The sequence below is a fragment of the Gobius niger genome (assembly GCF_951799975.1).
Source record: "Gobius niger genome assembly, chromosome: 9".
Classification (NCBI taxonomy): Eukaryota; Metazoa; Chordata; class Actinopteri; order Gobiiformes; family Gobiidae; genus Gobius; species Gobius niger.
Genome location: NC_136860.1, coordinates 14,720,310 through 14,745,245, shown reverse-complemented (window position 1 = coordinate 14,745,245; position 24,936 = coordinate 14,720,310). Strand labels below are relative to the sequence as shown.

General features: G+C 41.8%; 2 protein-coding genes across 9 annotated transcripts in view; both read right to left on the bottom strand.

Annotated features, from left to right (window-relative positions):
* grb14 (growth factor receptor-bound protein 14) overlaps positions 1–16,142 on the bottom strand; it is a 42,791-nt gene extending 26,649 nt beyond the window's left edge. For both annotated transcript variants that reach the window (XM_079562928.1, XM_079562929.1), the window contains exons 1-2: positions 15,915–16,142; positions 10,882–11,005 (exon numbers count right to left, since the gene is read on the bottom strand). In XM_079562928.1, the coding sequence (XP_079419054.1) occupies positions 10,882–11,005; positions 15,915–16,081 (291 nt within the window). In that variant the 5' untranslated portion in view covers positions 16,082–16,142. The remainder of the gene's footprint in view (positions 1–10,881; positions 11,006–15,914) is intronic.
* Positions 16,143–20,001: 3,859 nt separating this feature from the next.
* cobll1b (cordon-bleu WH2 repeat protein-like 1b) overlaps positions 20,002–24,936 on the bottom strand; it is a 50,001-nt gene continuing 45,066 nt past the window's right edge. Inside the window, exons 10-13 of one of the 7 annotated variants that reach the window (XM_079562860.1) lie at positions 23,301–23,505; positions 23,113–23,201; positions 20,867–22,182; positions 20,002–20,686 (exon numbers count right to left, since the gene is read on the bottom strand). In XM_079562860.1, coding sequence (XP_079418986.1) covers positions 20,477–20,686; positions 20,867–22,182; positions 23,113–23,201; positions 23,301–23,505 — 1,820 coding nt within the window. In that variant the 3' untranslated portion in view covers positions 20,002–20,476. Of the gene's footprint in view, positions 20,729–20,866; positions 22,183–23,112; positions 23,202–23,300; positions 23,506–24,936 lie in introns of all 7 variants that reach the window. The other 6 variants (XM_079562861.1, XM_079562862.1, XM_079562863.1 and 3 more) reach the window with 6 other exon arrangements.

Here is a 24,936-nt window from a genome sequence, read left to right as displayed (position 1 = left end):
GCAAAGACCCGGCGTTAAGGTTTGCGTGCCTTCTCGGAAACTCTTCGCGATTATTCAAGATTACGCCGTTTAAAACAATACGCTGATGATAGAGTTAAAATGCAGGGACCTCCACCAAGGCGTGATTTCCATATTCAGCCTTCAATCACCTCGCCACGAAACAAATCCATGATCCATGACAAAACCTGTTGTTCTTCCTTTCGTCTCATTACTGAAGAGTCAAACAAAACCGTTATTTACCGACATTCACATCACATCGGTTAGCGCCGCATGAATGGTCACATAAAACCTGCAGCACTTTCACAGACTACGTCCAAGAAAACATCCGAATCTATGCAAAGACTCCTACCCGTTTCTGCAGACAGAGAGGCGTGATTGCAGGCAAGGTGACTCTCCTCGCATTGAAATTCATGCTCCGGCGTCTTTGCGCACGAGTAAAACTTTAGAAAATAACCGAAGAATAAAAGTAGCTGCAGAGAGCTCCTTCGCGAGCTAAGTGTGAGAAACTAGTCATTTCCTCCCCGCAGCACTAACTCCTCCTTTGTCCTTGAAAATGTAAAAGCTTTTCACTTTTCACTCCTTTAGATACGCGGCCCTGTCCAACCACATGCAGAACCTATATGCAAAACCTGTAACATGCTGTTATCATAGCAGGGCAGGAGAAAGCAGGGGTTTTCCAGGCAGACAGTGCTGTGCTGTTTTAGAATCACTTGTGAATGTGAAATGTACGCGATAAGACAATCAATTCTGTGTTCAAAGTCAGCGAGCTCATGTTATGTGCAAAAAAACCTTGAAACAAGAGAGATCATCTGTGTTTTTGGATGGAGAGGAGCTGGAGTTAGTGACCCACTTTAAATATCTTGGAGTAATCTTGGATCCCAAAGTCACATTCAAAAAGCACATTAAAAAGGTCACAAACACCATCATTCAATTCAAAAAACTATAAACAAATTTGTCCCTTTATTACAACAGAGGCAGCAAAGTCATGTAACCTCCACTGTATGATATTCTCCCATATTGAATATTGTTTCACGGCCTGGTCCTTTGTTGGTGCCACTGCGCTGAAACCCATTCAGCAGTTGTACAAAGCAGCTATTAAGGTACTTGATCAAAAACCCCAGTCTTTTCACACTAAACAAAAAAAGAAATTGTGAGACTTTCCATTAAGGCTTGTTCTAGTTGGCACACTCTACCTGTGACAGTTAGAGAAAACAGCACCTACGTCTCATTTAAGAGACACCTGAAAGAACGGCTTTTCTGCCAACAAAGGTGTAACCATTAAAAGGCATTAGACAGGAACATATTTTAAAATATTTACAGGTACAGGTGTGTGAGTGGGAGGGACGAGGGGAGTGGCGTACGAAAGAGATGCACTTTATGTATTGTGTAGTTGTTGTTGTCTTGCCTGTTTTGTCTGTAATGTTCTGCTTGTGTGTTGTGGCTTATATGTTTTATATTTTGTATGTTCTTGTCTTGTTTTTTATGGGACTGCGGATGGAAATTAGCCTTGAGCTATTTGAGGCATATTTACAGCACTAGTTGTCTGTTCATTAATATGCACTGTCCCATTCAAATAAATTAATAAATGAAAATAAATGAAATGCAAACTACCAGGTATTAGGAGTGAAAGTGAACCTCTCAGCCCCCACCGTAACCAAGCACATTCTCTCCAGTTCTGCACTACCCAAATCTTAAAGCTTCTTGACCCGAGACCCTACCGCCTATAGGCCAAGGCATTGCCTCATTTGAAAGCTAAGGCCTACAAAAGTCAAGCTTTAGTCCTTTTTGTGGCCTTTTTGTCATGTTTTAGTGGCTTTTTGTTTTGCGTTTGAAGCATTTTGTCACGTTCTAATTGCTTTTTTGTCGCGTTTTGGCTGCATTTACTTTTTTGTGTGTAATGTAACTGTGATGAAGCCACAAAAACGTATAAAACAATAATTGGTAAAGATGTTACATAGGCCTATAGGCTGTAAACTCTCCAGTCAAGAAGCTTTTAGATTTGGGTAAAGCTGCACTGGAGGAAATGTGTTTGGTTAAGGCGGGAGTTAAGAGGCTAAAGGTAGTTGCTCTGGAGGTGTCCTGCTTAAGGCCAAGAGATACAACATAGTTATGTAAACAAAAGTACAGGCCTTGATTGACGTGAATGTGCATTATTTCATGTAACTGTCCCCATATTCACGCAAAGGACGACGCGGTGATTTGTGAGAGAGAGACAAGCAGACGCTGCCACTTATCGCGGCTGCGCTAAAACCAATTGGAATTAATGGAGCTCGAACGATAACAAAGTCTCCACAGCTCCCATAACAAAGACGCGGCCAGACGCACTGTCCTTGAACCGGGGTTTGTCCAATCGAGACCCCGCTGCGGGCTCGCCACCAAGTAGCAAGTTGCGAGCGCCCTGTCAACGGAGCGCAGAGGTTTTTATGAGGCAAACGCCATAATGTTGCAGTCTTATCTGTGCAGTGAATGGAGCTTTACCATAGAGTGACAGTCTAATAATGCAGGCTTTCACACACAGAACAGACCTTACATTTGTTATCCTGCCTTATCTCGCTGTCTCACTTCCTGTCCTCTCGCTGCCTTTCGCTGCACAGCTATTTAAAAAGCTAGAGGAAAAAAGCTAGATTTTACACTGTGATGAATGGATTCAGCTTAGCAAGAGAACGTGACGCTCCGGGAGTGGCGCAGATGGTAGAGCGGGTTGTCTCATAATAGGAAGGTCGGGGGTTCGAACCCCATCTCCTGAATGTGCACGCTGTTGTCGTGTCCTTGGGCAGGACACTTCACCCACCTTGCCTCCTGTGTCTGTGTGCATTGGTGTATGAATGAGAGTGAATGGGTGACTGTTTCTTTGAGTGCCTAAAGCAGGTGGAAAAGCGCTACATAAGTTGAGACCATTTTTAATGATGAATATGTGATAAATGTTATTGTGGTATTGTCTGATTGTGAAAGACTGTGACTTTAAATGGGGTTAAATGCTGCTGGACTTTAGGAGCAGTTTTAATGATTATATTATTATATGTGTACTGTTGATTTTATTATTTTGTGTCACCAGGGACTACGCTTTTTTGTCATATTTTTTTGTCGTGTTTTGGTCCCATTTTTATCACCTTTTTGTCACTCATTTTTTGTTGCTTTTTCCATCACTTTTTAGTCACTTTTTTGTCGCTTTTCTAATTGTGTTATTTGTTGCTTTTCCGCGCACGTTTTTGGTCACTCTTTTGCCACTTTTTTTTTTGCTTTTAGATTTGGGTAATGTCAAGCTGGAGAAAATGTGTGTGTGTGTGTAAATAAAGTAGACTAAAATGCTTTCTTTTGATCACCCACTGCAAAAAAGGGATTGTCTGTGTCAAGCCGATCATACCAGCATATAACCTGGACAGTTCCGCAGTGTTGCTTTAAGCTCAATAATAAATCCACTATCTGGGAAAAAAAAAAGAAAAAAGATCAGGTTTGTTAATGCAACAGATACGCCCTGAAGGCTTGTTTAAATATCCCAGCGAGTCGTGAATTATTTGAAAACCAGTTATGGCTTGAGTCGGTGAAACATTTAGTCCAGTAGGCAAGAATAACAGGGCGCGATGCAGTCATCCTTTATAAATTATTCACGTCTGTCAATGTTGACCACATGGAGACTAGGACGCCGCAGTGCTCTGTGTACTCTGGAGGCTGCGCTTCAGAGGCACTAGATGTAATAGCATCAGTTATGAGTCATTTGACTGAAATAAATATGGCCTCAGTGCTTAGTTCTGGTAATGTGCGTGCGGCCCGGCCCACTGCGGAGCCTGGACACACCCTCCCTGACCGTCCTTCATCAACAGGACGAGAGCATTAGTATTTCTAAAGTAATTATGGGTTTGGGTTTCTCAGCCATGCATTAATAGATGTGAATAGATGAGGGATTATTACCAACCGCACATTAAAGATCTTGATCCTGATAGCGCCTGGGCATGCTGTGAGTTGTTCATTTCTTCTCAATGATTGGATAGAACGGAGATACAGGAAAATCATAAAATCTTTATTTTCGTTTTTGCGTGAGCACGGTTTGTCTGATTCGTTCACTTCATTGTGTACTGCACTTGCAAAATAATGTGAAGATATGGAGATTTCGATCTAAAAGTAGTCTCTTTTTTTTTTTTTTTTTTTCAAATCTCTGCAAATTAAAGCCACACCGCATAGAATTTTACCCGATAAATAAAATTGAAATACAATATTTTCATCACTCATAAATGTACAAACAAACATTTATGAGGTTGACCCCTTCTAAGATATGACTGTAAACTTTACTGGGGGTGGGTACGTCTTCAGCTCGTCTCCATGGAGATGTGATGAAAGGCAGTAGAATTTGAGATTTAAACAGGTTAGTTTGTCATTTTCTGAGCTGGACATTAGGAGCATGTTTTGTTTTGTCGGCAATAGTATAGTCCAAAATGTTATGCAGTGTGCCTTTAAGGCAAGACGCTACAGGTGATTAGGGAAACTTTTTACATTCAGAGATACAGTAGGCTATCCATTTGAAACTTCTGCTGGAGACGCTACTGACATAAAAAAAAATTATTCAAAGTTTTCTGTCATTTTATGTTTGTTGTTTGAGTGTCCAAAAAAGCGCTATGCAAGTTTGATGCATTATTATTATTATTATTATTATGATTATTATTATTATGTTCTCATTCTTCTGTGTAGGTTTTCCTCCAGGCACTCTACCACAAAAAACATGTACAATAGGCCAGGATGAATGAGAGTGTTTTTAAGAGTGCGAGTGGGGGACAGCGGATGCAAATTAGCCCAAGTCTACAATCCGGTGTGGCTCGTTTACATGCATGAGTCCCATGCATGTTCATTAACATGCACTGTCCCGACCAAAGAAACATATAAATAAAGAAAGCTATGGAGAAATATTGAATCAGTGCAATAATTAAAGGGGGGGTATTATGCAAAATCGACTTTTTCAAGCTTTACATCATGTTATTATGTCATTCCCTCATTAAAAACATGCCTGAAGTGTTGCCTTGGCACATTCACGTATTTTTGAGTAATCTGTAAAAACTCTGATGGCAGCCATTTTAGGGATAGGTTTGCCTGAGTCCTCCTAGGAACGCCCCCACCTCCTGGAGACGCCTCCGACCTTTCGTCACCAGCCGAGTAACCAACCACTGCTCCTCAGCAGAACCCCCTCCCCACTGATGCCACAGACAGAGTGTGGAGGGGGCGTGTTGGAAAGAGTCAGAGGTTTTTAAAGAGACAGAGGCCTATTTCAAGGCATTCGCTACAGCCATTTTGAGAGAGCAATTTTATACAAGGCAGTTATTCTAATTTACTGCATTTACAGACCAACAGAAGGTTTCGGCATCATTGTAGTGTGATATAGACTGGTGATAGACTAGACCCCCTCTTTAAACATTTTTGCGAAGATTAGGTATTTTTTTGTTTCCAGGTGAAAGTTTAAATGTTAAGAGAGAGACCCTACTGCCTCAAAACCTGAAAAGTGAAAGAAAAAAATGCTTTGTAGGCTGTGTCTCCCCTTAAATGGACTGCAACCATGGAATGTCTATAGCTAGCATACACACGGCACCTTAGGGAACGCCCATGAACGGCCACAGTCGAGGGGGAAAACTCAAAGGAAAAGAAACAACTCTTTCACCAACGACTCCACCCCTGCTTTAACAAATGATGAGTTATAGATGCATCAATACATAAATAATGGAAAAATGCAAACCAAAATACTAACGCTAGCTTAATGCTACAAGCTAACGGCTAACTTTGAGTGCTGTTTATTTTTTACTTGACTTTGTGTGTGCTAAATACTGTATGAATGCAACATGTGACATTTCCGACGTGTAAATATATCGGTCGGCCTTGGTTCTTTACAGATGCTCACAGCTAATGATAACAGACAGCACACCAAAATATCGGTAAAAATAATCTGAGGTCACGTTCCGTCTTCACACTCTGATCAGCCTTAGGCCACACAAATTTAAGTCACCTGAACCTTTATTCCCATTTTATTTTCATCACTATCCGACAATAATTGAAATCCCCGGTAACATAAAGTGCTTAGACTCATCTGAATAAGGTGAATAGTCCGGCAGAAAAAGTCTAAAAAAGTGTGCAAAAATAACAATTTCCATAACACACTTCCTTTCCCCTGCCAGACCACGGCCCCTAGTATGACGCGACGCCGTCTGTATCTATTGTTAGATTCCTATAAGACAAAGATGGAAAAACGATTGACCCTTTTGAATGTAATTATTACTTTGGGTAGAAACTGTAATGCTGACTCAGTTTTGCTGTCATGACGCGGTGATTTTGTTCCGAAAATGGAGCGTGACTCTGCGAAACACGGGGCCAACGGGACACTCAGATAAGCCCGTTTCTCCTGCTCTCGGAAGCCTGTGAGATACAAAAGGCAATGTCAAACCAAAGCGCTTTCCGCCAACTGGGTCTGGTTAACCACAATGAGGCGGTGGCGTTTTTTCAACGACAAGTGACTGATGGACAGTTCCAAACGGGTTTTAAACTTTGTGTGACATGTAAATACTTGACTTGAGGAGATTTCAGCGCTCGCAAAGGTAGGTGTAAGGGGTCTGAAAAGTTTGTTGGCTCACATAATCGAGGCCTGTCAAGAGCGAGAGCGAGAGATTAGCGCTATCAGACAAGTGGACATGATTTAGAAACGGTGACTCAGTGGAACCCGGTGGGGGGCGGGAGGACACTGATGTCATTGGTTTGTGGAGTGGCTCTGAAAGGAGGTCGTGACCCGCTGACATGAGCTTTGTGACAGAAAACAGCTGTGCACGACTGACACCGTCTATTGCGTGTCTTTTGAGCTGTTTTTTTTTGGTCTGTGGCAGGAACGGTGAGGATTTAGTGGCCAAAGAGGGCGCACTGAAAAACTCGAATGATCCAACTATGGTAAATGACGCTAGGACTGCGAAATTTAAGGATACGCCACAACACATGTCACTATGTAAACAAAGCTCAGTTTTAATGATTTTCCTCATTTTAAATACATTTTTAGCTTTGTTTTGGACCCGATTTAATATTCTCAAGTCTTGTTTTGACATGAGGCATTAAAGTGATAGTCTGGAAGTCTAAATGTTCTACACATTTTATAAAATGAGCAAAATCGACCCCCTGGTCTTGCATTTTGGTGTAAAGAAAGTTTAATTATATATATTTTTCTGTAAAGTCCCTCCTTCCTGGATCTCAACAACTAATCAGAGTCTAGCATCCTCCCACGTTGACCAATGAGACGAGCTTTTCTCTGTCAGGTCCAATCAGGAGGGAGGGGGAGGAGCTTGACCACTTACTTTTGATAATTCTGTTCCTGCTCTCCTCAATTTTGCAAACCAAACTGGTTATAGAGGAACTTGATTGTTGCACTTTCAAATTTCACTCCATCTCTCCTCACTTTGCAAACTTACAGACTATCACTTTAATGTTAATCGTTCTGTAGATTTGTTCCTTCTGCACATGTGTTCTGAGGACCTCGGTCAACCAACATTGGATTTGTAGGAATACTTCATACTTCATTTTGCAAAACCCTCTAAAATTCAGTTTAGTTTTTTGTTGTGGGATAATCAGCGACTTTAGGGATAAAAGCGTTCAGATTTAGAACAGAATCCAGCGGCATCATAATAATACTGAAGGACTTACACAGGGTCTGGTATCTGTCTATATATAAAAAATAAAAAAAAACACCAGACATTTTTAGATATACGAGTAATTTGACATAATGAGCCCAAAGTGTTCAAATTCTACATCCTATTTTTTTGTAAACCTGAAAAACTGCACCACGGTTTCCCTGCTTGCCTCGCACACTGCAGCCGAGTGGGGTTAACATAGTGTCATTTTGCTCCTCTTCTGGGAAACCTGCGGATTATTGGTACACTTATCAAAGAAAGCGGCAAATCCGTGCAAATCCCCCTCTCCTTCACAAAGGCCCCGGGATAGAGTGTGAGAACAAACTAACAGCGTCACTCTCCGGGGTGAAGGACACGAGACTGAAATACCAAGACACCTGCTTTCCTTCCACTAACAATATATACGCCGGGATAACAGCGTACGTGTTTATGTTATTTAGCTGAAGTCTGATGACGGAAATGTTCATCATGCCTAAATAAAACTTTACATTCAAACTGAAATAGAGAAAGGTGTAAAGGTGCAAAAAGCATGGACAGTCATGTATTTAACCATTTCATTTGCTCAAATAATATCAGTTATGACTTGACTTTTGAACCCAATATCTCAAAATAAGTGATCTTTACATCAGTTGTATGGATTTTGCGTAGAGAGATATAACTATTACTCCCGACGTACATTTATACAGGCCATCGCTACCCAGTTGAAATATTTGACATGGTTGCAGTTTCCACTTTTAAGCAATGTACTACTGGTATTAAATTTGAGACCGAATTCTGAATTGCCAAACCAAGACAAGAATCACACACATTTCTGAAGATGTGTGCAGACGTCAGTTTGCAAAACCCCCTGGAGATATGGGAGCCATAGTTAGAGTATTATATGATCTAAAAATTACAGCCTTTTGCTTAGTGGCCATCAAAGATGTGATTTTGATTCAATGGTGATTGATCTCGCAGCCCTGACTTTAAGTGCCGATCTGTCTCTTACTTTCCTATGACTCACTGCATCAGCGGCCCCCCACTACCACAAGCACATACTCCAATGCACACAGACAAACACTGAGATGTCAAATCAGCTGCAACATATGGGGACGGACATCTATAACGATCTGGTTAAAAACTAATGGAGCAGCGTAGGAAAAATCTATACACCACTATTCATTTTGAAAACCAGACAGCGGCGCGTAATTGGTAGCTTCGCGATATAATTACAATCATGTGATCTCTTTTTAGGATGTGGACGTGAGCTCAGTGCTCACATACCTCCCACATCAAATGATCAAATAAAATGCTGCAATGTACAAGTAGTTTGTAGTTAACATTATGCATGTTAATATTTAAATGCCTCTTGAATCACCATAAGATAAGATCAAATCTTTTTTGTCAAACAGGATTTTAGTTTGACTGATCGACCATTTTCGCATGATGTCAGTGGACATTGGATATCAATGGAACCAGGGGCGGGAGATACTGTAGGATCAAATTCATGCGTGATTTCCCAATTTGGAGAGATGGTTACTGGAGAACGATCCAGCTTTTATGTTTCCAATACCGATACTGTGGGTTTGAGTATCTGCCGATATCCGATATTAACCGATACCAAGAGACTTTCTTAAAAGTGTCTTTCTCTAAGTGAAAAAGTTAATTATACTCTCATCTTCATTTTAAGGTCTTATCTTTTCTTGTCATGATGTTACAGATCAATTATCAATAATATCTATTAATAAACTTGTTAAATGAAAAACATTTAAGAAAGATTACTGGATTTTTGACACTATCCTTAGGACAGGCTATTTTATATTAATAAAAACAACTCACATAAAGTGATCTGATCATTACAGCTTGTGCATTAAAAATATGTTTGATCAGTTATTCTTTAAGCATTTCATGATCTAAAATACAACCACAGATATATTAGCAGCAGTGCTCGACTGCTTTAGCCGTCAATAGACGCCAATAGTGATCAATAATTCAGTCAGAACAGCAGATGGCAGCACTGCAATTTTAGACTGAACACTGTCACACAGCATTACTTTTAATTATAGTTTTTAAAATTATAAATAAGATTAATTTTCCTGTTGAAATAGGTCTGTGATTTCTTGTTTATTTAAATGTAAATAAAGTGATGCCACTGACAGATCAATGACCTACTTTTAGAGTCAGGGATGACTTATGTTATGTATGTATGTATGTATGTTTGTATGTATGTATGACTTATTCTCTTATGTATTTAGGAAAAGGGGTATAATGCACATGAAAACAAATGTATGCTATTTTTGTGCATTATATCGATGATCGCTGAATCGGCATATCCTAAGGTTATTGTTATCGTGAGCCATATATCGTGTAATGTACCGAATCGTGAGGCACCCACCCCGAACATGCAGTGCACATGGACAGGCGCTCCTGACAGATTCCCCCAGCTGAAATTAGCTCACGATTATACCTTTAAATCATTTCTGTGAATGGAAAGGACACTTTATCACCAAGGACTGTGTGACTGTTTGGAGTGCCCCCTGGAAGTGGAAATTGCTTGGATTAAATGGAAAATACAAGCTTTCTTTTTAGCTTTTTAGATTTTTAGCTAAGAGCATGCTAGCACATCAAAGGAGCGCAATTGCTCAGAACTGGATCATAGCTGGTTTGCACTTGCAGAGCAAAACTAAGGGAATCCAAATCAAAGCGTGTCAGCAGTAGAAGAAGCAAAGTAAACAGGATTATGTGCATGAATGAAGCAAAATACAGGTATGTTTCTGATGAGGGAGCAATGTTCTGTCAAGATTAAAAGCTCAAAACAGTACATTTCTGACCCCCCCCACTTATTTTTGTCTCTTTCTTCTGACTTCTTGCACTCTTCTAGATCTTAATGTCAACCTTACCATCGCGACTGATCATTACTGCATTTTAATCTGCCTCACCCCAGCAGTGACATTCGAAATCAAACATTGTCCTCTTTGTGCAAACTTTGTGCACCCAGCCAGGGCCGTTCAAATTTACAATCCGCACAGAACTTGCCTTTCGTGTGTGTGGATTATTAGAGCGTGCTGACACAGCATTATCACCTCGCCGCAGCCCGTCTCCAAACCCACACAACTGGTTCTACCGTCCATTCAACAGTGCACAAGCCAAACATCGTGTAACTATGCACTTCTGCCAAATTACACGTCTGACGGTTTGCGACGGCGCGAGGCACATTTCATTTTTGCGCGCCGACTTATTAGAAAAGAGCGGATCTTACCTGAGTTGAACTGTTTTTGGTCCAGGGTAATAAACATTCGGAGACGATGGGGGAGACGCTGGAGTGGATGAGCTCCGGGAAAGGGTTGGGGACCAGAGCGAAGGATTCCTCTTCCTCTTCATTGCTTCAAAAACAGACAAAATGAATAACAATCATAAAATAGGAATAACTAAATGAAATGGAGGATTGAGTATGGACAATAAGGCCAGTAACGTTTATTGTCCTGTAGTGGAATTCAAATTTGCTTAGCTCTCCTTCAGTATATTGTAAAAGCAGACATGATTATAAGAAAACCACTGTGCATCTCATTATAAAGCATTTTTATTGATCATAAACTGGCGACCTAACTGTTGTAAAATTGACCAGTGAAATCGGAATCATTTCAAATTTAACCATTGAGATTGACGTCCAGAAGTCAGCAGCACTTTTAAAGAAGAACTAAGTAACTTGTTTACCTTAATAAATCCTTTCCGCAGTCCCTCTGGGGGTAATGCATGTGTAAATGGGAAGATTGGGGGGTCTTTCATCTCCCCCTGGTGTCTCTGTCCAGAAAACCACCCTTACAACTTCCCTGCCTCTGGGTCGAAGGAGCAATACACACTAATGGAATCATGAAGAAGAGGCTAACAGGCTAACGGGCAAAGCTAACGCGGGCAAGCGCCACTTAAACAGTATTTACAGCCAAGTTTGAGTGAAAAAAATGATCATTGTGTAATTGGATGTACAATATCTCGCTCTCCCTTTGTCTTTTCTGTCAGCGTAGTATTTACTCTCACAGACAATTAATGAGTTTTAAAAAAACGCAACACGCGATGACACCTGCAGTGGCGCTTGTGGCCTCTAGGGGCATGAGTTACTTAGTTCTGCTTTAAAAAAACATTGCAAGTTACATAAAACCAACAATTTAGGTGCAATAAATGTGAACTCATCAAAGTGCAATAAACAAGATTATACAGGTTTGTACGCCAGATTTTACTTCCTGTCCCAAGTCTCAACCTGCCACTATCTACAACATGCAGTAAACTGAGTCAATACACATGAAATGCTTTGCCAAAGAGTACAATAACAATGAGGCCTGTACATAAGGCCATTCTGCTGAACCAACTGTGCCATTGCCATACTCCATAAACATTATATAACACAAGAAATGCTTATAATCTGTTGCCATTGCTTTTACATTTGGCTATCAAGGGTGAAAAGGAGTGATAAAGAAAAGTCAAAGATAAAATCTCCAGTAAAATGTTACTTCACACTTGAACTGACAATGACTCTTGTGTCTTGTCTTGCAGCAGTTGGACCAGTCGCAGTTTTATGAGCTATGATTAGTTGTTCTTGAGCGCAGGAATGACATGACGATAGCGCAAATGAAGCCGGTGATAAAGACGGAGACAGAAGAAGAGGCAGGGACGACCCCCCCTCCTGCTCCGGAGCGGCAGGCGACACGCCCCGTTCTCTGAGATGAGGCGATAAGACCCACACTCAAAGCCTGCGCCACTTGGACATTTCAAGTGTGTGATACTACAGCCAAGTTTGTTTGGTTTGGTTTCTCACTTTTGGACAATTGTGTAGAGGGATATGCAATGAAATAAGACGTCTCACCCCAGCCTTTTTCCTAACCTGCGCCTAACCTTAAGCAGTGACAGGGTGTGCAGTGTTACCGCGGCAACACATGCACGGACAGACCACATCTAATATGCCATCAGTCAGTATCTCGCGGAAATACTACCAATGATATGTGGTTATGAGATTTCCCTTGTCTTGAGTGTATGGATAATGAACATGTATGAGATAATTATACATTGATAAACAGGCACACTGTTGTAGTGTCTGTGCCAGGGCATGGGTATACAGTAACTCACATACAGACACTATGATGTGTGATTAGAACAACACACTGATGCCTATCAAAACACAAGCATATGTATTATGTTTAGTTTTTGTTTGCTTTAATAGTTCAAACAATGTTCTGTAAAGAATATTACCTTGTGATAAGTGCTGCTGAAATTTAGCTAGAAGAACGCTGTTAATCATGCGGTTAATGAAGCTGTGGTTGATGTTGTTATGACAATGGAAATAGGTGCTTATAAGTATATTGCTTTTCTATGTTTGATGTAAATGAGCTTAAACTCTTAAAGGGACTATACAGAGTTTAAAAATGTTAAAACTAAGTATGTTCATCCCCCTACATGTTCCAGCAATGTCCTAATGTGTAGAATGAGGTCGGACCTGTTCACCACAACTGCCTCTAAAATCCCACACTGTCTCTCAAAAAGTTGTTACTTTGGGTCTGAAGTGCCGTCATGCACAAGCTTAATATAGAACCTGCAGTTGCGCGGAAGACCTGAGGTGGCGGTAGTGAGCATAAAACTACCAACTTGCATCTTGTCTCTTTAAGCTCCGCCTTAACTGAGCACATTCTCCCCTGTTTGGCTTTACCCAAATCTAAAAGCTTCGACAAAAATGAGACGTAAATGAGGAGGCGACAAAAAAGTTATGAAAAAGCGACAAACTGGTTACGGAAAAAGTGACCAAAAAGCAGCGAAACAGGCGACAAAAATGCAGCAAAAAATAATGATGAAAAGGCAACGAAACAGGTGACAAAAAAGTTATGAAAAAGTGACAACAATCACAAAACATACAATGAAAAAGTGAGAAACGTAAGAAAAAATCTCAGATCAGTTTTGTAGGTTTTAGCTTTCAAATTAGACGTTACTCTGGCCTATAGGCTGAAAGTCTAGAAGCTTTTAGATTTGGGTAAAGCTGAACTGGAGAAAATGTGCTTGGTTAAGGTGTGGCTGAAGTCGTTAAATAGGAAAGAGAAGATTTGTTTTACAGTTGTTTATGTACCAAACACAAGACTAGAAGTGATTTCAGATTTGTTTGGTGATTACGTTTGAAATGCCCTTTATTATCTTTAAATGAAGAGTAAACTAAGGGGCAATTGACCAAGGTGTAGACCTGATGTGCAGCTGTAAACTGCAAAGCACTGAAATGATCAAGATGAGTAAGAGGACACCTGCTCGTGACATCAGCCGCTGAGGGACAATCATTCAGAGACCGGCCAACTGCAGGTCAGTTTAGCAGAATACGAGCCCTGTGACAGTTGAAAGTAAAATTACAAATAAAAACGCCAATGAAAAGTGTGTTGCACAAAAGGCGCCCGCCGCGTTTTACTGCTGGGTAAACACAGGAGTTACTCGGTTACTCATTACGGCCCACGAGCTAACAGGTGCTTGGTCCCATTCCAGCGCTGGAAGTGCACTGTTGAAATAATACATTGCATCTCATTGACAGCTATGCACGGGTCGAGCCAATTGTATTTACAGGTACAAAGTCTACAGCGCAGCTCAGACACAGACGGCACTGTCGGACCCCTAATACAATAACTACATTATTCCTCCGCAAAGCCATGTGGGCAGGGACCTGAACATGGAGATACGGCGCCGCTTTCGACAAGTCCAAGCTGTGACATTAAGTGCTGATCTTTTACTACTCATTTGAATGTTTCTTTTCCTGTATAGACTGTTAAACAGGTTGGAAATAGCAAGGAAACCCTGGTTTAGATGGAATAGTGCCTTTTGCGACCCTGTTTCAATAGCATTCATAAGTTTAGTTTTTGTAGCAAAGCAAAAATATATATGATATAATAATAATAATAATAATAATATGACAAAATATTGTATATCATTTTTAAGTGGTTATAACTCACACCATACTAGTTAAGTTTTGTTGAGCTTTCAGACATTGTTTACATTGTTCCTTCATGGTTTGAGAAATCTTGTTCACTTTGGTCTGGTTTCTTCTTCTGCAGCAAAATGTGCATTTCCTGATTTTGGTTGCTAACTAGCTAACTAGCAAGCTAACACGTGGAAATGTCATTTGTTTTCGGAGTCCATAAATGATCACCGAACCAAACCTGAACCGAATTGTTTCGTCAGAGCATTCTGTTAAATATGGAAATGTACATTTTCTTTGTAACGCGCGCCATTCCCACTGCTACCTGAAGAGGGCGCTCCAGTCTCAAAACGAGATGCTGACCAACACAGTCCTTGCTGATAATGTCACTTTTCGATACACATACTTCTTTTTAAGCTATGTAAATGTAAACAAAGTCTTTCTAAACTGCAAATTGTATTTTATTTTAGCGGTTTTATATCAACTCTCTAATCCTTGACGAAAGGGGAATAGGTTTCATTGCATTACGGGGTTTTGCTACAGAGAGCGTTGAACAGTTACATGCATTGCGTAACACAGAACTTGCCCGGTTACAAGCAGTTGAATTATTGAGTCATTGTTGTGTTTTCCACTCGCTCGCTCACTGACAGCGTGCACATTAGCCACTTTTTGACCGTTTGTTGAGCTGTCGTCATCTTATCTATTCACTTTCTGCAGCCACACGGCGCGAGTGCTGGCCATTCATTGTGCGTCACCACCTGCGTTTGCATGGGATGGAACAGGCTTGAGCAGATTACATGCAGTCTATGTTAAAGTGCATATGACGGCTGAGGATACTTTGTTTAACTCTGGAACCGACTTACGTTTACGTTTTTATGCTTTACACAAAACAATCACACATTTACTGACAAGTTTCTGCAGAAGTAGAGACACAATGTAATGCTGAATGAGTTTTTTTTTTTAACTTTCCTTTCAATCAAACTAAGCCATAATAAGAAAACACATAAACACATTTTAACAGGGCTAAATTCACTCCATAGAAAGTGCTGTGTGTTTTGCTTAGTAATTAAGATCAAATCTGAGGGGAAAGCAAATAAAGTCATATGAATATATCTAATTTCCTGGCAGCATTTTTGGCCCCAACTTTCAAAAAACAAAAACACATGACTCGCCAATGCTTTAATGAACACAGCCTTATAATAACATAATTTTAGCCTGTCTAGTTTAAGTCTGGGCTCGTGTAACTCAATGGGGAACATTCGCGACACACATACTTTGCATTCTCGACCTGTCACACGCTGCACATGCACTGACAAAAAAAAAAGAGAAAAGAGACTTGCACCGTCTTCTGTCCGTACCTCTTCCCCTTGCACAGGCTGGTCCTGGCGGCTGGAGCTGTTGCGCTGAGTAAGGGGATGACAGGCGGGCCGCTCACGTTACCTCTGCCGCTCTGGAAAGCTTTCTCCACCACGAGGCGTCTGGAAGTACAGTGCAGTCCATCCAGCGCGTTGTTCATATCAGTCATGCGAGCCGGCTAGATCCCAGGCATCGTCTGCAGCACAGGCACAGGCAGAGGAGAGGAGACAGACGGGGTTGGACTGGGGGAGAGAGACTGGAGTGACGGGAGCAGGCAGGGCAGGGGGCAGGCTGGTTGTGGGCTGGTGAGCTAACACACACACACACACACACACACACACACACACACACACACACACACACACACACACACATACACACACATGCACACGCACACGGATTGGACACGCACGAACAACAGACAGACTCACTGGCTCATCAGCTGCTCGTAAGGCTGGTTCAAGGGGGAGAAAGAAGACAAAGCCCCACAACTTAAACTCCAGCATATGACTATGGCATTAATCAACATCGTGCAACCAATGTTGAGCAGGTCTATGGAAAAACTTTGGTAAGTTTCTAGTGCTGGTGCTTTCTAGCAAGAAGCATTAGTCAAGAGAAGAGAGAAATTCACTCCTTCCATCAGCTCTCAAGAGCACTCAGGGGGGTGCAAACAGGCAGGAAAATGTGCAATCAAAGAGGAAATAAGTCAAGTGCTTTGATTTCACCAGGGCGGCAGTATTTACTGCCATGTTGCTGGCATGCTGAGAGCTCATTTCAGCCTGGGAGTTTTACTAATCGGACCTACTTGGACGAGACCTTTCTGTGTGGAGTTTGCATGTTCGCCCCGTGTCCGCGTAGGTTTTGACCAGGTACTCCGGTTTCCCCTACCACTAAAAACATGTACAATAGATTTCCCTCTGGGGCCTGGACTCCCCATAACAAGAGATTTTTAAACTCAGTGGGACTTTCCTGGTTAAATAAAGGTCAAATAAATAAAAGATCACGGTCAGAGGTTTAGCTCATCGAGTTAGTTGCTTGCCAAAGGCAGGGCTGTAGGATAGCTTCCGTCACATACACACACAATCTGGGTCATCTATCTTAAAGTAAACGTGCAACAAGTTTGTACAGTAGTTCTTGTTCTAGTGTTTGAATGCAAATATTTCTCGCTATAGGACTGGAAAGCAAACATCTTGCTTGGGGCGATTTCATATGAAACCCACACTAGAAACGAGTCGAACCTGCCAAAACAAATGGAGTCCAAAGTAGACATAAACTGTTTCAATGACAGAAACAACACTCTGTGTTGAATATACCAGGTCTACGAAGTGGCCTACTATCTGCACTATCTACACTATTTACAATGCAAAAATGGTGGTAAAATATTGCAATGCATGCACGCACGCCAAAACACAAGGCATGTTTTACGAAGTTTGATGCAAATACTTCATATTACCAGAGATCCTTTGTCTTACTGTATCTTCATATCTAGCACCCACATGCATTTTGGATAAGGATCAAAAACAACTCGGCCTAAAATAACTCAAGGTTTTATTGGGGATGAGTCACAGATTTGTCAGGGGTTTAGTGGAGTATGTGAAAGGTTCAGCTGAGGACCTGCATGAGACCATCACAAGATCAATCAAATGAAATTATGGCTACATAAATAATAATAATAGAACCTAAAGGAATAAAATAAATGCAATAAATCTTGTAAAGTAATTTGATTTGTTAAAAGAAGTCGACAGTGCATAAACAGAGCAGAGTTTTGTATTGGAATGACTAAATCATATGTCAATGTCATGCTGTTCTGGAGCCAATCTCCAAACCGTCCCTAATGTAATTTCAAGTTTAGCCTGCCTTACATCTGCGCAGTGTTAGCGGAGGATCGCAGCTGCTGGAAACAGAGGTAGAGGTAAAAAGAAGCATTTGAAGTTGTACGTGGAAGGACAGTAGGCAGGGGCGTAGCACCAAATTCTGGGCCCTGGGTACGAACTATCTTGGTGGACCACCCCATATGAAATTCACATTTCATATTCTATGTTCTTTGACCACATAGCCGTGGTTTAGTGGTTTGACAGTACAGTTCATTTATATTGTATTAGAACTTTGTTATATATACCTTAACGAAGTCACAAAATGGGTTGGCCAAAAAAGTGCTTCATATACAAACACATATCCAATCCAATGGGTACTAGTTCATGGTTTATTTGTTTTTGTTTGTTTGTTTGTTTGCTTCAAGTCAATTTTTGACTTGAAATTGCATCTAACCCTTCAGTTACAGAAATGGAATAACCTTTAATGGAATATTCTACTTTCATTGGGCCAATTGAAATGGCTAGTTTCAGGGCGAGCAGGTTATTAGCATATCACATTAAATAGGAGGGCTGCACCAGGGACATAGGATATTTGTGCTGAGAATAACACATGTGTGACTTTTAAAATGCTATTTTACATAAAATGATGACACTATATGATGTCTCTGTGGCCCACAGGCCTGAACAAAAAACTCAAGGGCTTCAGTCTGATTCAGTCTCTCACCATATTTGAAGCCTATACCTCTAAGTGTATTGTCAGTAAATTGTTGTAAAAAATTACGTTGGAATAGGCTAAATGGCACGAGACGTCCACCTTTAACTAGAACCAGGTTGACTCGTCTCCAAAGCTGCGCATTTATAATGCGTGAATCCAAATGATAATAATTAAATCGGCGGAAATAGCGTGCGCGACCTGTGGCTTTTGTCACTGTATTGGCCTGATGACAGTCAATTATAATAAATATGAGGAAAGAAACACTTTGGAGGTTAAAACGAGGAGAGAAGGAGCTCTGTCTCTGACTCTGCACCTGCACCATCCTCTTCTCAGCGCAGGCAGAGGCAGGACTCGCCTCACCTCATGTTTAAGAGTCATTTTTGACAAGAAAGTTTCCTCTAAGCTCCGCTAGAACAGGCTAGTGTTAAATAAAAGCACATTAGAGCGAGGCCAGACTAAGATCTGTCTTTCCTGGCTCTGTGTCATTACATTACAGAATCCACCTCATCAAGTCACTGCTGAGCTGAAGCGCCTCTGTGCTGAACACCGGTGTGTGGGCTGAACCATTTGGCACATTTTTAAAGGGGTGTCAGGGCCCTGAGATAATAACAATCATTATTGTGTGTGCAAACTTCTGTGTATCAACCACTGTATTTTAGCCCGGTTGTGTTCAGTTCTTATAGTATCAATTATGAGGAGACTTAGAAAGTACAATACAGAACGCTTTTTGCAGCATTTTTGAGGGCCCCTCCCCTGCTCTGGGCCCTGGGTACTCAGTACCCTTTACCCCCCCCCCCCCCCCCCAGTCCGACGCCCCTGGCAGTAGGACTACTCGTTAGCATCCACCTTGTTGAATAGACAAGTTCTTTTCTTCAATCGTCTTGCTGCAATGCAATGTAGTTTGCCCAAACATTTGCACCAGAGGAAATATGCAAAACCACACAACAGTGCACGGTACAGGAAAGCTAACACTGAACACAGTCTCTGCTAAAGAACAGGTTCAAATCCATATCGAAAACTCACTTTTAATACTTTTCATGATCACAAAATCAAACCAAACTCCAAATAAATGCCCGAATCGTTAAATGATTTGGTGAACGTGGAAGCCACATGACCGCTTCCCTCACAGATCGAGTTATTCCATATACCTCTGTCTCACCTGCTCTGCGTCAGTGCGCCTCATGCCCGCGCGCTCCTGTCCCTGCTGCGTGACGTGAGCTGTGCCACTGCACGTGGAGCGCAGGTGTCGACTGTAGCGTCATGACGTAACAGCACTGGAGCGCATGAGTGATGCGCTGCCTCACATGTAATGCAAGATAAGAAATTAAATTGAATGTGTATGAATGTATAGACCGTATATGTCTACTTGTATATGATTGAACAATGAAAACAAATAACTAGACAGCTACATAGCATTGTTTTATAGTGTATAGTGGGTTCTTTGTTTATAAATTAAAAAAAAAGAGCGGGTGAAAAGACAGCTTCATTCAACACAAGCCAGACATGAATGCAGTTAGTGAATAGAGTTTATGTAAGACACACGCTCGTGCACCATGAAGGCTTTATTCTGCAGCTCAGTCTGCACTGTTGACATCAGTGTATTCTCTGTAACTTAACAGCTCCATTCAAAAGAATGGCTACATCATTAAGGCATAAGTACGAAGATAAGTATGTAGGCATGACCCGTGGACACGCAGCAAGGAGGCTACACAACAGTAACCTGTATTTTCACAATTAAATTAATTATTACAACTCTGTAAATTAGATGAATAATTTAAGAAGTGTTTGACAATATAACAACTCTTACTGCAATAAATGCATTAAATGCAAATGTTTGGAAAACAATAGAAAATCATTAAAAATAAGTTTCAAATAAGGTCACTTTATAAAGTGATGAAACTGTTTTAGAAGATATATACATTGCATAATAAGAAACAGTGTTGACATTACATTTATCATATTTCATTCATTATACATTTTCTTTTCATTCATCTTACAGTAGCTGGCATACTGTCTGAATTAAGTTGAGGCACTTCTAAAGATGGGTCTCTCCTTCCACTTCAACAATGTCACAGAATGAAGGGCTCTGCTGCTCTTGTTCTATTGTGGAGACCTTTTCTGTAGGCTCCTCTGTATGTTCCACTGTATGTTCCACTGTATGCTCCTCTGTATGCTCCTCTGTATGCTCCTCTGCATGCTCCTCTGCATGCTCCTCTGCATGCTCCTCTGCATGCTCCTCTGTAGGCTCCTTTGTATGCTCCTCTGCAGGCTCCTCGATTTCATCCACCTGGAATGACAAGTGCATACAGTTTTATTAATATGGCATGTGCTATTCTGGAAAGTAATATAATTCTTTGCGGTAAGAGCTCAGCTTTAGTCATCGTCTCCTGAATTTTTTAAGCACAATGAAATAAAACCGTTGAACATGTCTATTCCGCTTTACCTTCGTTTTGTCTTTCAACCCCTGGATCGGAGACGGGCTCTTGACTGGAGAAAACTTTGGGGAGCGTGTCGGCGAGAAGGACGGAGAGGCTGTCGGCGAGAGGGGCGAGCGTGGTGAAGAGTGGCTTTTCTTCACCGCTGAGGACACAGCCTGGGCAAACTTGGACGGCGTGGCCGGTGAAAATGGCCTGGGTGCCGCAAAACTCCTCAACTTCTCCAAAGTCAGTCCGAAACTTGGCTGTGCACTACTTTGCCTTGTTATCATGATTTGCTTCTCCTCTCCTTTGGGGCTTCTCGGGGTGACGGTGGCTCCCTCTTCTGGCTCCTCTGGGGACTGCACCGGAGGAAGCGGAGGGGGCGGTAACGTCTCTCTCTCTGGGTTTCCTTGCCTTTGGTTGGTGCCAGAGCACGCACTAAGTTGGCTCTTCTCCGCCGCTGAAGTTACATAATACCCAGGTGTTTTTTTGTGCTGCGGCAAGCGGAAAGAGCCCGGTTTAGGCTTGGTTGCGGGTGGAATTTTGATGTTTTTGACCTCTGTGGGTGAACCTGCTGGAGAAGTTGTAGTAGTGGTTGCGACAGACGACACATTGTTTGTTTTTGTTGACTCTTGCACGATGCTCCCATTGAGAGTGCCATGGCCAGTTGTAGTGGTGTTGCTTTCTGACAATTCAGCACTATGCGATTGCTCAACTTTCGGCACTGTATGTTCTTGCAATATTGCGTTTTCCTCATGAACTTCTTGGTCGTTCGAAGGCGGAGACTCCAGTGTCAAAGCTACTTCGAAATACCTCAGCTTGTCCAAGGATTTTTGAGGCACTATAGTGTAAGTCGTCATCCCCACTTTGGGAATGTAGTCTCGGGTGAGTTCGTTGGAAGGCTTGGGTTTCGATTCAAGTTCAGAGGGAGGCGCCTTGGCCGGAGAGGGCGGTCCAGCGAGGTTTAAAGTCTCTTCTAAATCGTCCGTGAGAGTGGCCATGTCTTTTTTACCCGATTCGGATAAACTTGGGGAAGACGGGATGTTAGGAGGAATGATTTCCTGTTGTTGAGGAAGCGGGATTAAGTCTGTTTGGATTTGGGCATCCTCCACCGCGCTCGGCGGCGCGGCGCCGGGGGAAGGTTGGCTCGCCGCCCCGGTCTCGGCGGGGTCTTCGGGGGTGTCCACACAGGGGGAAGGAGAGGCCTGGACTTCCGCGTCCTGCCTGACAAGCAGGGGTGGGCACAGGCGGGCAGGGCTGGGGAGGGTGTCTCCATCTACCTGGGTGCTAGGAGGTGTGCAATCTTGGCAAGCGGATGGTTCACCTTGAGAATAGAGAAAAATAAATAAATAAATAAAACTGAGAATACTAGAAAATCTTATATTCAGCTGTTTCAAAGAGTGGACAGTATGAGATAATAAGGTAATTATGCAAAATCTATGTTTTAGAGCACTATATTATGTTACAATGATGTTCTCTCATCAAAAACATCCCTGGAGTTGTGTTTCAAGTCGCTAGCGCATCTTTCAGTAATCTTTGGATCTTCACCAGTGGCTATTCTTGGCTCTGTGATAGATTTTAATATTTCAATATTGCATTTTCTAACCAACAAAGTGTAAGACAGTGATGTGATGTGTTTGAAATTACTACCAAATACTTGGAAAAAAGTATTATACCCCCTCTTTAAAATACATTAAGTTATTTTGAAATTACATTTAGCCTGATAGTTCTTGCAGATCTTGTTTTCACTTTTTTTATGTTTGAATCGGTGCAACTGTAGCAAAACAAAGTACAGGAGCCAGCTTTTTTTTTTTTTACAATTGTGGAGAGAAAAAAAAAATATATATATCATCAGATGGTTTGGTACCATAGCCTACATTTAATCAGGTTATGGTCCCATTCCTTGTTGCATATATGGAAAGTAAAATACTTCCTGGGGTATTATGCTCCGAACTGTTTATAAGTTGATTTTAATTTGATTAAGATGTCGCTTTCCTGGCCTATTTGAATGGGAGACTGAGAAATAGAATTGCCATTCACACTGTGAGCCAAAAACTACACACTGCCCCTTTAATTAATTTTCCCTGTGGTCTCAATCTTCATAACTCATAAGCCGGCCCCCTTAAACTGTTAAAATAGTAGCACTAGATGAACCTGGTCCTTGCTATTCTAGGTTTAGTCATTATCTAATTTTGCATATGGTTCACATTAAAACGCCACGATTAATTCTATCACATACAAGTTTATGGCTTACTTGTGTCTGCTATTTCAGTCAAATCTCCGCCATCCACTTTTTCCAGCTCCAGAGCGTTTGCAGAATCGCTCACTTCGCTGCGCAGTTGGCTGTGAACACGACACGGAGAGAAGCATTTTAAAGCGTTGCTAATGTTTGTTTTTTTGACAAACTTGGAAAGATTGTGCACACGAGACTTGGCTTCGTACTTGCCATCTGAGGATAGCCCTTCCCCATTCTGCTCCACGGGCATCTCTAGTGCAGTCTCAGGGGCCGGGGTTTGCAGCGTAACGTCGGGCGATGCATTCTGGGCGGTGTGGTCTCCTGGGGCAGTGTCGTTGGCTGGAGACGTGGCGGAAGAGTTGGTCTCCTCTTGCTCCGTTATCTCCTCCAGCGTGCTAGCCGGTGCGCTGACTGCAAGGACAAGGACAAGGTCAAAAAAACATCAGCGTTAGCTTTGGGGGCATCGGGTCTAGGTTCAGCAGCATTATGTGGCCAAAGAATGAGGTCAGCTGACTACCTAAAAATACTTAAAGGGGGGGTATTATGCAAAATGGACTTTTTCAAGCTTTACATCATGTTATTATGTCATTCCCTCATTAAAAACATGGCTGAAGCGTTGCCTTGGCACATTCACGTATTTTTGAGTAATCTGCAAAAACTCTGATGGCAGCCATTTTAGGGATAGGTTTGCCTGAGTCCTCCTAGGAACGCCCCCACCTCCTGGAGACGCCTCCGAGCTTTCGTCACCAGCCGAGTAACCAACCACTGCTCCTCAGCAGAACCCCCTCCCCACTGATGCCACAGACAGAGTGTGGAGGGGGCGTGTCGGAAAGGGTCAGAGGTTCTTAAAGAGACAGGGGCCTATTTCAAGACATTCACTACAGCCATTTTGAGAGAGCAATTTTATACAAGGCAGTTATTCTAATTTACTGCATTTACAGACCAACAGAAGGTTTCATCATCATTGTAGTGTGCTATAGACTTGTGCTATGTGATTGAAAAAAGCATGATACCCCCTCTTTAAAAAAGAACTAAGTAACCTTTCCCCCTAGAGGTCACAAGCGGCACTGCAGCTGTTGTGGCATGTTGCATTTTTTTAACTCATTAATTGTCTGTGAGAGTAAAGAGAAAAGAGAAGAGACAAAGGGAGAGAGGGATATTGTACATTGGGCCACAAACCATTGACACAATGAAGATATTTTTGAATAAATATTGCTAAAGTGTGGCTAGCCCACAGTTAGCTTTAGCCCGTTAGCTTCCTCTGATCGTGATAAACCAGTAACAACGTTTTGCAAAATGTTCATCAACAAACCGAAAGCTGTAGACAGAATACAGGCAGGGATTACCTGTACCATGTCATAAAAAATGTTTTCCATTAGTGTGTATTGGGGCTGCAGGGTCGGAGGGCGGGAAAGTTGCAAGTGCGGTTTTCTGTCCAGAGGCACCAGAGGGATATGAAAGACCCCCAATCATCCCATTAACACTTGTATTACTCTCAGAGGGACTACGAAAAGGATTTATTAAGATTGCTTAGTTCTGCTTTAAAGTGATAGTCTGGAAGTCTAAAATCTACCATCTGGTCACGCATTTTGATGTAAATTAAGTAATAATACATCTATATTATTTTTAGTAAAGTCCCTCCTTCCCGGATCTCTGACACTAATCAGAGTCTAGTATCCTCCTGCGTTGACCAATGAGACGAGCTTTTCCTGTGAACCAGCCTGTCAGGTCCAATCAGGAGGGAAGGGGAGGAGCTTGATAGTTTACTTTTGAAAATTCTGTTCCTGCTCTGGTTAAAGAGGAGAGGAATGATTGTTTACTTTCACATTTCACTCTATCTCT